This window comes from Colobus angolensis, unplaced genomic scaffold (genome assembly GCF_000951035.1).
Source record: "Colobus angolensis palliatus isolate OR3802 unplaced genomic scaffold, Cang.pa_1.0 Scaffold170, whole genome shotgun sequence".
Lineage (NCBI taxonomy): Eukaryota > Metazoa > Chordata > Mammalia > Primates > Cercopithecidae > Colobus > Colobus angolensis.
Window position 1 is genome coordinate 660016 of NW_012114822.1, and position 13337 is coordinate 673352.

Genomic DNA, 13337 nt, shown 5'->3' on the forward strand with positions numbered 1-13337 from the left:
CTCTTGCTGCCCCGGACCCCGGGCGCTTACCTGTGGCTGCTGGGGTCGGCGGTGAGAGACCAGGCTGGGAGCCCCGAGGTGGGGGCTCAGAGCCAGGAGCTGCCCCCACCGGGGCGGGGAGGAGTGCTCGGGAGGCATGGGACAAAGTGAAAGTCTCCGGGCTGGGGTTGGGGACGAGTCTGAGACTGCTGCGAAAATGGATGGGGGCGGCGAGTGGCTTCGGGAGGGCGGAAGGGGTGCTGGTTATTCTCTGGTGGCTCGGAGTGGCTTTTAATGACGGACGGCGGGGCCGGCCGGCTGGGTTTCGGGTTCCCGGTAGGCTTCCGCGATACTGGTGCCTTCCGGTGCCTCCTGGCAAATTCTTTGGATTAAGGGGAAAGCGGTCTTTTAACCCCCTAGGGTCTCCTTCTGGAGAAGAGTCACCAGGTTTGGTTTCTGTTCCCCCTTTCTGCTAGACACTTCTGGGAAGCTTGGTTCTCTGGTGGGAAAGCGGTTGTGTTTTATTAAAACATGGAGCATATTTATACCTTCGTGCACCAGAATGTGCCTGGTGGCAGAGGGGACAGATTGCTTCTTAGCCTTAGATGCAGGACGTCCTTCTCTTAAACGTGCTGGCCTGCCTGGTGGGTGGGATTGGGGTTCTGATGAAGATAGTTGGGGCCTGCCCTGGCCAGTGGGTCCCAGCTGAGCTGCTGACATGCTCTCCCAACCTCGTCAGTATTCCCTAGCTGAGACTTTTTTTGTGGTGGTTATTCTGCTGATTGTAGATATCTTTGCTTTGCTGACATCCTGTTTTGTTTTTGGTTTTTACATCCCATTTGTTTCTTTTTATCACAGAAACGCTTCGTTAAGGGACTCAGGCAGTACGGGAAGAACTTCTTCAGAATTAGAAAGGAGCTGCTTCCCAATAAGGAAACAGTGAGTACAATTGGACTTTATGTAACTTGATTTTTTCCTCTTTGCTCCTGCTGCCTCTCCACATTTGATCTTATGAAATGGTTTCCTTTAACCCTGCGCTGTGCTCAGACTCGGGCTGGCCTCCAGAATTCTCTCCGTTTTGCTCTCTTGATTTTTCATTTGAGTTCATGATTTTAGATAGTAAAGTGACAGATTATGCTTATCTGCCTGAAGAACATAGACTTCTGTTGTAACTCTAAGAACAGAAAGGTCTTTGGGAACAGAGGGTTAGTTGTGGGGGAAGGATTGTTGGAGAGTTAACATCTAATTTTAAACACAGTGGCTGAAATAGGAAATAGCATTTATCACTAGTTTGAATTTGGTAATTGGCAGAAGTCATCAACCACACCAGAGGTTTGTAGCTTATTATACTTTGAGTTCTGTGGAGATTTTTTCCATTTTTAAATGTGTTTTGAAGAGGAGTTTTACCTCTTTAATATTCTAGCCCTAAAAGTTTGCACTTTCCACTGGACAGATACACAAGGGGATCTTGTAAATTGCTTAAATGGAGCTTTACAAAAAATTACTTTGTATTTCACAAAGCTGGGGGTCAGAACTGACAAATATGCTCGGTAAACGGGAGGTAGAAGGATTTGCTGAGGAAAATGCAGAGTGGAAAATACATGAAGAGAGTGCTGGGAAGTTCATTCTCATTTCCCTGTAGTTGCCTCCCTCCTCATCTCCTTCCTTGGTGGTGTAGAGGCAGATGAAGAGAGAGCCTTCCCTCTGGCTAGGCCACGGGATAGGGCAGATGGGATGGAGTTGGACCAGCCACTGTCCACTGTCTGAGGGTGAAGGGAGGACTCAGTAATGAGAAACATTCTTCAGGACTTTGGGAGGAGTGATCCATGTTTAATCTGCCTAGACATTGAGCTGCTTTTTTTAGGGAGTTAGGTGGGAGATGGGTGGAAGAATATCTACTGTAAAAGTGTGTGGGGAATTTGGGTTTTTTGGCTTAGTTTTTTAAATGGGGTGTTGTTTACTGATTTCCTCTTGTTTAATTCTGTCTTTTTAAAAAAATGAGCTGTTTTTCTGGACACTTTTCCTGTATAGCACCTCAAGGACAGTGATAAACTCATGGGGAAGAAGGGTTTTGTGATTTCAAGTATAGTCTTGTATATATAAATGGATGATTTGCATCAGTCAATGACAGTTAAATTTAAGTATTATGCATCTCATATGGTAGGATGGATCATATTGAGAATGGTATAAAACAGAGAGAGAAACCTGTTTATATATAAACATTAAACTAAGATGTATTATGAAGCCAATCTGTATAGTCAACTTATTTCTTACCCTTCCCAGAACAGGTTAGAGTTATTTAATATGGAATATTGAGATACCTATTTTAAGTTTTCTGGGGATTTCAGTGACTTGAAGTTTGATACGATTAAAAACTAAAATGCCTTTGCCCGAGTGTAGAAAGTTTGGTTTGGCTGAGTGAAAAAGAGATCAGTGAGTAGATTTCTCTTGATCGCTGGATTGTAGCCTCTCAAGTTCTGTCTGTGCTCCGCTAAAAGTTGCAAACCATGAAGAATTTGATACAGAAATCTCTTGACAATTATTTCATCTTTCTGTTTCAAAAAATAAACTTATAATTGCAGGATTAAGCATTAAATCTAAAATCTGCAATTTGGCATTTGGAAATGCTGGATAATTTTATATAGTGTTTTATCTCCGTAGTGGAAGCAGATGTGAGTAACCTTTAACCTAGGTAAGCTCTTCTACTCTGTTTTTCTTTCTGCTCTTGATTGTCCCTTCTTATTGATGATGTGTGACTCAGTAAATAAATAGCCTTTATTCTCCTTCAGAGACGTTCTTAGTACACCAACCTTTTGAGCTAGTTCTCTGATTGTCTTTTCCACTAGCCTCTTTCCTGAGACGTTTCCCCATCACTCTTCGGCCTTCACAGTTTCACACCCTGTAGCTTTTCCCCCTTCTGTGGCACCCAGTAGTCTTCCTATTTCCAAAGTCTTCATCGGTCACCATCATTGGAACTAATGAGACAGTTGTTTGCAGCAATGGAGGATTTATTTTGCCTGACATTTGCTAAATATTCATAGTGTCCTTGCTGTCTTTTGCATTGCACTGGAGGAGTTTGGTAGTAGGGTAAATCTGTAAGTATTATAATGAGCTGGGAGAGGCACTCATCTTGTATTTTCTTATTTTCTCTAGCTATCAGCATAGCCAAGCTAATCATTCACAGCCCACAGGGAGGGGAGGGCAGAGGTCATTTTTTACTTTTTGCTGCAGAAGATGAGATTTGCGTGTACCAGTGTTGTTGATTCAAAACTTGCTGGGTAGAATTGTTATGGTCATGCTCCTTTTTATAGCAAATTCCTCTAATCTAGGTACTTTTCACATTCTCTCTTTTTTTTTTCAAATGAGACAAGATCTAGCTCTGTTGTCCTGGCTGGTCTCAAACTCCTGGGCTCAAGGGATCCTCCCCCGAATAGCTGGGATTACAGGTACGCGCTACCATGCCTGACTTACATTTTCTTCTGTCTACCAGAATTATTAACTCATTTCTTTGCTATTCTCAAGTGACATGAAACTTCAGAAGGGTGTCAGCATCCAAAAGAACATGCCCGATTGGGCATTGGTGCGAAGATCAGCAGACCTGTGTTCTATTCTTGGCCTTACTGGTAACTATAGTACTTGATGATCTCTTTTTAACTGTGCAGTCTCCCTTGAGCTGTTCATTGGAAAGCTCAGGTCAAATCTTGACAACACTGGGGAGTTATTTTCTGTAAAACGGTGTTTCTTTGCATGAGAGTTGTGTAGGTGCTGCGGTATTTATAAAATGCCTGTACATCATTACTTGTTGCAGTGCCTGAGAGCGAAATGATGATTCTTGCCTCCTCTGCTACGTACTTGCTCTGGGACCTTAGGCAGTTTTTTCATCCCCTCTGTCCTTTAATTTCTGTGTTTGTAAAATGGGGTGATAATTCCTATCCTTTTGATTATTTTGAGAATTTAAATGAGATGTTTGTAAAGAGTGCATAAAAATACTTGGAAATGATTATTCTTCCTATCTGCCTTAAATACTACATAAGGTGGTAGCTAAATGCTTTGAAGAGTACAGAATTACTTTCTGCTTGTAAATATACTGAGCCTGTATAAAAAGAAGTTACCTGTTTTTCATTAATCTGTCTTGCCAAAAACTTGGGAGGGCAGTGCCTAGTTAACAACCTCCGTCTTGAAGCTTTGTTGAGACTCTCATTCGTACCAGTTCATTCATGCGGTTATAGCAGAGAAGGGTTCCTGGTGGGCATAGACGTAAACAGCTTCCCTAGCTCTTTTGGTTTCTGGTGTTTATTACACAGGAGCTAAATCTGGCTTTTCTCTGAACGCTGCTGCCCACTGAAGTGGGAATAGTGGCTGTGATTGCGGAAAACCCAACTGTTTTTAGAGGCTTAGTTGAATGGGTATTACGTGTTAAACTCAGGGTACCCAAGAGGATAACTACAAGCCAAGTCTTTTAGTATCACAGTTGTGCAAATATCCTGTAGTTTATTGTACTTTTCCCCATTCTGTCTTTCTCTGTAACCATTTTCCTCCCCTCCCCTCAATATGCTTATAAAGTATGTAATTAGTAGGTGAAATGTAGTCAGGAATATGGGTGGAGCATTTTAGATTCACCTTGACTGTATACCTCTTCTCTGTATGTCATAAACCACTCTTCAAGCCACTGTATGTCATAAACCACATCAGAGTCTTAGGTGTTAGTATATTTGTGTAAGTCATTTATTGTTGGGTAGATGGATGGTACGTGACCTTTGATGTTAAGGTAATGCCTGAAAAAATAGGAGGCCTGATAGAGAATCTTAATTACCTAAAGGTGAATCCATGTTATGAATAGCACAAAATCATGGATGATCCAAAAATAATTTTTTGTTTGATTTGTCTATACATTGCAGTTTTCTTCAAAATCGTGAGAGAATTATTCAAGCGATGGTGACGTATCTCTTCTCTGAGGACATGTCTGTTATTTGAACCAAAGACTTTTTGTGTCTGGCACCTGGATGATTGTCCCTTGAATCCTGGCCTTTGTTTATAGCTGTGTCTCCCTCCTATTACTTAGACAAATTCAGCTGGCGCCGGATCAGAGTCCAGGAGCGCTTCCTCAGTGACCTGCCATTGCTTGTCTCCGATGCAACTAAGATTGGTGAGAAGACAATTTGATCTGCCCCAGCTTGGTAGTAAAGAGGTGTTCCCAAAGTGTTAGCCTCTGGAGGGAGATGGAAGGTGAAAGGGGACATGCTCTGGCTGTCTTTCTCATCTCTTTCTTTTTATTTTTGAGCACCTAGCCCAGTAAAGATTAAGTTTTGTGTCATTTGTAATCCCAGTTGGTGGTACATTGATATTTACTATACCAGAAACTCATTTTCATTCACTTCCCATTATCAGAACTAAATTTTGCATATAGTTCAACTTTTTAAAGTTCTGGGTACCCACTGAGCACTGCAATGGGTAGGGTATCCATAAAGAGAAGCAAGGTGCCATCCCACCCTGCGTGGAGCAAGCATGACATTTATATGCCTGCCATACTTGGTAGAATGTGCCAAGGGCCCTGGTGGGGGGGAGGTTCAGGCCCTACAAAGTGAGCACAGAGGCTCCTAGAAAACTAATTGGAGGGGCGGCGTTTGAACTGGGCTTTGAAGGAAGGATTCATTTTTGACAGGCCCTGGTTGACAGGGTGGAGGAAAAGCAACTTTCCAGCCGTAGGAAATGCTATGAACAAAGGCACGGAGACAGGAAATTGTAAAACATGCCCAGAAAGTACATGAGCATGGTTGGAAAGGAGGTTGCATAAGCGGATGCAGTATAACTTAGGCCCAAATTATAGCTTCAGGGTAGATTTTGGGGGACCTTGAACTCCCTCCAAAGAATGTGTATGGGTGAGTATGGGGATGGGACCCATCTAAGGCTTTTAAGAAGAGAAGTGAGAGCTGTGCTCCGAAAGTATGTATAAGATGGGACCAAAGAGGAGGCTCTTCTCATAATTTAGTCTTGTAGGAAGACAGAGATGGGGAGTTAAAAGTTGAAAGTTAATGGAAATGGAAGCCTGCCTTTTGTCTTCATTTTCTCTATTGGAAATGTGTCACTGAATGGGACCAAGGGCCCAGTGAAAGGGCAGCCAGTTTTGACGTTTTTAACTTTAAGTAATGGGATGAAAGGTATTAGAGATTTCAATTTTTAATTTGATAAATAACATGAAAATCAACCACCTTTCTTAGCCAGATTTCTGGGAATGAATTCTATTAAATATGTACATAACTACTGGCCATTAGCTGTACTTTTTTCTTCAGGCAAAATATCATTTGCATAGACCATATTCCTGCAGCAGGGAATAAATACTATTGAGAAAGGACTTCAAGACTGAGTAATCAAGATTCTGTTAATATTAAGAGGTTAAAAATGATTCTAGCATTCAATATGAGTTTCCAGCCTGAAGTTTTATTTAACTTCAGATTATAACCTTAGATAAACAATTTTCCTGGCCTCATTAATGCTTAATCTAATGTTACATAACAAAGTATGAACTTCCTTAGTCAGTTGATGCTGCTGAGAATGTGCAAATGTGTCACGGCCACATACCAGTACTTTAGAAGAACTCTGTTTTTAAACCTTGTCCTTCTTCTACCTTGTCTATCCTCACCGCTCACAGTGTGCTCTTCAGGCCAGCACTCTCATCACCGTTATTAAAATGGAAGATTCTCAGGCCCTGTCCTGGTCTCTTGAGCCAGAATCTGCATTTTAACAGGCTCCCCAGAGGATTCCAAAGTACAGTAAAGTTTAGGAAGCACCACTATTTACAGTAATGCAGTCTTGCAGAATTCTGCGCCGACATAGTATATCATTCTTAAAATGATACTGTCTTAATTCTGTTAAAATTGTAAAGTTTCACTATTAGGGCTTGATTTTGTTTTTCTAATTATCGCAAAATATTTCAAAACATATAGGAAAGTATCTGGGCTTATTTCCATTGTCATTAATAGGATTTTTTTTTTTTTTTTTTGAGATTGAGTCTCGCTCTGTCACCCAGGCTGGAGTGTGCAGTGGTGCAATCTCAGCTCACTGCAACCTCTGCCTCCTGGGTTCATGCTCTTCTCCTGCCTCAGCCTCCCGAGTAGCTGGGACTACAGGTGCCCGCCACCATGCTCAGCTAATTTTTTGTATTTTTAGTAGAGACGGGTTTTCACCGTGTTAACAAGGATGGTCTCGATCTCCTGACCTCGTGATCCGCCCGCCTCGGCCTCCCAAAGTGCTGGGATTACAGGCTTGAGCCACCGCGCCTGACTGCAAGCCAGAACTTCTTAATGTAGTTTTCTTCTCAATTCCCACTCCCATTTTTTCCTAGAAACATGATTGTAACTCCTGTCTTATTTTATACAAAAACTCTTGTTCTTCTCTTTACTTTGTGGCATGTGGTCTGAGTTAGACCTTGCCAGATTCTATTTCAGTTTCTAATAAGCCTTTTTATGTGGAAGGATGGCCTTCTCTTGTTAACATGAAGTTTACACAGTCTTAAATATTTAATACCATAGTGTTTTCAGGCATTGCTTTCTTTTACTTGCATTCCTTATATATGAAAAAGAAATGTAAGTTATTTGAGGGGCTGGCAAGATGGGAAAGAAGAAAGACATTTATGTGCCATGCTGTTTTTCTTAATAATTTGTGCTCACATAGATATAAACAGTTGGAATTTTCCATTTGAGGCCAAAGTGATTGCCAGTAGAAATAGACAGTGCATTTTGGCAGTAAGTACTGTGATCCTATAGCTGTTCCTGTGCTGAGAGTTTGTTCCCATTAAAATGGAACAGAGGTGTGAATCTATTAATTGTGATAGTCTGACCTGTATGGATATTTGACTGGGCAGTGGTCCAGTTTTAGTGAGGGTAATCTGTGAGAGACTGGCTGATATTCCCCTGTGTAAGTGATGTATGTAAGAGACTTTTGGTGCTGATGTTGGAAAGAAAAGGAGGTATTAAAAAATTAGGTGACTTTTTAAACCAAGGGCCTTGGATAGTTGCTGTTCTCAGTGTAAACAGCCTGACCTTGGCATTATCCTACATATGAAAACTAGTGGGAATGGCATGAGAATGCTTTAAGTTTTTGAAATGTATTACTTCTAGAAACTGCACTCACATGAAGTATGTTTGGTACTTTTAAAGTGTTACTGAACAAAATGTTGCTTGCAGGGATCAGTAATTTATTTGCTGTTGGTATTTGCTAACCTGTATTTCTTATGATTTGGCTGTGTCTTAGTTACCTGGATGACTTTTAGATGGAGACATTTATGACTTTTAAGCCTAAATGGTCTTCACCATTTTATTAGTTAGTAAAACAAATGGAAGAATTGAATTGGTCTTTAGAAAGCCTTACAAGTTGTGGTTACTGTGGTTATACTCAGTGGATTTATCCACTTGGAGCTTGTATTTTATATCATAGATTCTTTTTTAGCTTTGTAAGATCTATTCTGACTTTGAAAACTAGTTTGCTGATATTTTAAAAATATATCTATCTAGTCTGTTAGGAAACCGACATTAAAACTAAGTTTCAGAATGTATCTGAAATTATAATCCTTGAATAACTAGTTCGTTTTTAATCTTATTTGAAACCGTACCCTTGAGTAATGCTTAGGAAAATAGAGTAAAAATTAATAGTATTGTTTTGAAAAGTAAAGCAAAACGTTAACCTCAGTCTCAGTCCCAGCTGTTCAACATGGGAAAGGCGTACCCCCACTGCCAGTAAGAATTTTTTTTCCTGTCATGTGTAATTTGAAAACCATTAATTGTGTTAGGTAAATAGGAAAAGCAAACAGGAGAAACTTTCCTTTGGGAAACCAGAATTCCATTAAGCTAAGTTTTCTGAGATGTTTAATTTTTCAATTAAGTTTCAGTATTAATGGCCCGTGTTTCTTCCTCCCTACCCCACTTTGGAAATATAATTCTTTGTTCTGCTCAGGTATCTTAAATCCTTCTTCTAAATCCTCTCAATTGTGACATCGTAATCCCCACAATTTGACTATTGAAATTTTATGTGTATATGTGTGTATATATGTATGTAGAGACGGAGTCTCCCTCTGTCGCCCAGGCTGGAGTGCAGTGGTGCGATCTCAGCTCACTGCAACCTCCACCTCCCGGGTTCAAGCGATTCTCCTGCCTCAGCCTCCCGCGTAGCTGGGACTACAGGCACACACCACCATGCCCAGCTAAGTTTTGTATTTTTAGTAGAGTTTTAGTGGAGAGAGTTTCACCATGTTGGCCAGGATAGTCTCGGTCTCTTGACCTGTGATTCGCCTGCCTCGGCCTCCCAAAGTGCTGGGATTACAGGCGTGAGCCACTACACCCGGCTGACTTTTGAAATGTCTAAACAATCCCAGTTGACAGAGTTGGGATTTTGGGGGAGCTTTTGGTAACCCCAGGCCTGTGCTGTCTAGGATGGGATGTCTGAAGGTAAATAAGGGTGCTTACCTTCATGGCCCCTAGTGAAAGGGCCAGGTGGGCCAGGGGTCTTCTCTGAAAGGTTTCTGAGTTCCCTCATTTCTTTTCTTTTGAGTTGGAGTTTTACTCTTGTTGCCCAGGCTGCAGTGCAATGGTACAATCTCAGCTCACTGCAACCTCTGCCTCCCGGGTTCAAGCAGTTCTCCTCCCTCTTCCTCCCGAGTGACTGGGATTACAGGCATGCTCTACCACGCCCGGCTAATTTTGTATTTTTAGTAGAGATGAGGTTTCACCATGTTGGCCAGGCTGGTCTCGAACTCCTGACCTCAGGTTATCCACCGAGCTCAGCCTCCCAAAGTGCTAGGATCACAGGCATGAGCCACGGTGCCCTGCTGAAGCTCCCTCATTTCTAAAGGTCTTGCTGGGGCTGCCTCTGCTCCTCCCCTGACTGGTTGCTGTTACACAAAGGGCCCATTTCACCTCAGAGTTGGGTTTTGTTCCACCCTCTTAAGACTGGCCAGGTACAGTGGCTCATGTCTGTAATCCCAGCACTTTGGGAGGTCAAGATGGGATGATCACTTGAGCCCAGGAGTTCAAGTCTAGCCTAGGTAACATGGTGAAACCCCATCTCTACAAAAAATATAAAAAATTAGCCGGGTATGGTGGCACACGCCTGTAGTTACAGCTACTTGTTAGACTGAGGTGGGAGGATCACTTGAGCCCAGGAGGTCGAGGCTGCAGTGAGCCGAGATCACGCTGCTATGCTCCAGCCTGGGCAACAGAACGAGACTCTGTCTCAAAAACAACAACAAACAAAAAAAAATTAAAATGTATTTTATTTTAGTCTTGTACTTGACTCTGGTTCCTCTTTGCCATGCATTTTTATTCTGTACACATGTGTGCATGAATGCGTATATGTATTTATATAGAATATAAAGCTTTCTGGGCAGGGACCTCATTTTAATACCTCATTATAGCACCCTTAGAGTCCTGTAACAGGCCCTATTATTTGCTTAAAATGAAATGTGTGTGTGTTCACACATGTATAAATGATAGGTTAGAAATACATTGTAACCATAGGTAGATAATTATTGGTTCTAAGACATGAAAACTCTTCATTATTTTTAAAGAAACATTTTCCTCATCTTTTGCTCTTCAGTGTGAGCAAAATCTAACAGACTAAAGGAAAAAAAAATCCATCAACAGTCATAGGAAGCTTACAAAGCTGCAGAGAGCTGGCACCGCCAAAACTTCTCAACCTGTTCTGCTTTGAAATGCTTTTTTTAAGACCAGTTTGAAACCTGCATATCCCAGGCCTTCGACTTTATGTAACAGACAGAAAACCCCAGTGAACTCTACTGTCCCAGGACAATGGGACTAGGACTTGGGGTTCACTGTGCCACACTGGTCCTTCCTGTTCTGTTTATCGTGCGCAGTAAATCAGCTCTCATGTTTGCACAGCGGTTCTGTGTTCTAGATTATTTATAAGATTGAAATCCATTGTTTATTTTTCTCAGCAGGTTTATTGAGCCAGTCAATAATAAAATACTGTCTTAAGCAGTAGAGTAAGCCATTAGCCAATTGCAACTTAGCTTCAAATTAATCCCTAAAGGGTGTGCACATGAACACACAGACTTTGTATGCCCCACGTACTTGTGTGTACTGGAGGTGAGAGCCAGGGGAGGTGGAGGAGCTTTAGTGGTGCCAGATCTCTGCAGCTTTGTAAGCTTCTTATGACTGTTGACGGATATTTTTTCCTTTTAGTCTGTTAGTGAGTCATCATCATATGCCATTTTATTATCTTGAAAACAGTCTGTGGAATTTTTTATCCCGTGTCTTTGCTGTACGAGTGAACCACCACTGAGGGTGTTGGGAGCAATATTAAGTTGGAGACTTTCTTCAGTGATGCTTCACTTATGTATTTGCAGCTGCTGCCATTGTCGCTTTGTTCCCACGTGCAGGAGTTGGAGTTTTGTGATTGTTGTTTGGCAAGAAATATTAATAGTAACTTTTGTGTGTTTGATTATTTTCGGGGCTGGAGCAGCATCTATCCAGCACCTTTGGGACTCGGTGATTATTGACTTAGGCACAGGGCTTCTAAGATCAGAACTTGGTTCTTCTTCCCACAAGTGCTCTGTTTTGCAAATGTGCTAATGAGACACATTGAATTAGGTCAGAGGTTTGTGGCCTTAAGTTGTGGAGAGAAATGTTTTCATTTGGAGAGAATCTGTAATTTGTGGAACAATAGGAAGAATAATTAAGTTCTAAAGGAAACAGGCCCGATGAATCTGGATACATGGCTAGTTTCGCAAAGTAAAGCACAGCCAGTGAACTGGGGGCAAACTCTACATGTTTTGGATAATGTGAGGCTAAAAAGAAAAACCCTAAAACTTTTAAATAAATTTCTAAAAACCAAAACCTTTTAGTATATTTAATTTACTGGCTTAAAAGTATAAACATTATAGTTTTAATAATTTTGTAGATCAGGAATTTAGGTGAGACTCAACTGGCCATTTGTTTCCATGCCATGTGTCTAAAGCTCACTCTGTAGTATCACCTAGCAGATGGGTTGGCCTGAAAGGTCCAAGATGGCTTCCCTTATGTGTCTGCCACCTTACTGGGGATGGGTGGGAAGCTGGCTCATCTGGGGCTATTAACCAGAATACTGGCATTTGTTCTATCCTCTGGGGTGAATTTGCCCTTCAAAACTTGAAGTTCTAGCAGGGCATGGTAGATGCTCCTACTATAGTCCCTACTACCTGGGAGGCTGAGGCAGGAGGATATCTTTGAGTCCAGTCTGGGCAACCTAGCAAGACCCCATCTCTTAAAAAAAAAAAAAAGATCTGAAGCCCTTATTTCTTTTGATCATGTAAATCTATCAGGTGACTCAGGAGAAGGGTCCATGTGCATCTGTTCATTTCATGGCCACCAGATGAGTTAAAGGATGTAATGCTGCTTTGTGTAGTCATTTTGTGTTTTTATTAAGATGTCAGTGTTTACAAATAGGAATACCCGTTTGTCCAGTATATCTTAGACTCACACAAAAGTGTACCATTTTCTTTTGTACAGTACTCTATTCTAGTTATTATTTCTCCAGATGCTACATACCTTACCGGGCATGTCTATAAATACTTACATTTGTTGCAACATTTTTCTGGAAATCTGTTATTTGGGATGTTTAACTAGATGGGGTGAATGTAAAATGCTCCTAGTTTATTCCTAATACTAGTCAATCATCAAGCATTTACTGAGCTTATTGAGCATGGGGAGAAAATAGGGAGCTGTGGTTGTGCTCCCTGGGATGTCTGACTGGCTGCCACAGTGCATGTTGGAGGGAAACCAAGTGCCGAACAATGTAGTGTGGACATTAAGTAGTAATGGGAGGATGAGGGCTTGGGGAGTCTTGTGCATCCTGGAAGATTTACACTTGGGGCTTCAAGCTCTTTGAAGGATGGGTGTTTTCCATGTTAAAACTTGTTTGAAATGCCTTGCCGAAGGAAGTCCTTGAAGTAGCTTTCTTGTCTGTTGAGGTATTTCTCACCACCTGAGTCTTCTACAGCATTCCTGCAGAGCGGGGACGTCTAACCCATTAAATGAAGCCATTGTGGTTTTGAACAGTTCCATTTTTTGGGCCGCCTTCCTTTTTATTAAGCTGAAGTCTGCATCACTTCACCTTCCGTACATTGTCCTGATCTCATCCCTGGGAGACTTAGAGAATTATTGCCGTAACATCTTCCTCACGGAGGCTCTTCATGTGGGCCTGTGGAGTTGGCATACCTGCTGGCCGGGCTTCTGGCTACAGGATGCTCAGGCCTCTGCTTCCTGCAACAGCCATTCTGGATGAGGTTTTGTGGACCTTTATCATTCAGCCCTTTGTAAAACTTAATGTCTACAAAGAGAAGAAAGTGGCAACAATGGCCCCAGCCAGGG

General features: G+C 41.8%; 1 protein-coding gene across 1 annotated transcript in view; it reads left to right on the forward strand.

Moving 5' to 3' along the window:
- The window catches only part of RERE (arginine-glutamic acid dipeptide (RE) repeats), a 483164-nt gene that overhangs the window by 410351 nt on the left and 59476 nt on the right, over positions 1-13337 (forward strand). The window contains exon 12 of the mRNA XM_011938300.1: positions 838-918. Coding sequence (XP_011793690.1) covers positions 838-918 — 81 coding nt within the window. The remainder of the gene's footprint in view (positions 1-837; positions 919-13337) is intronic.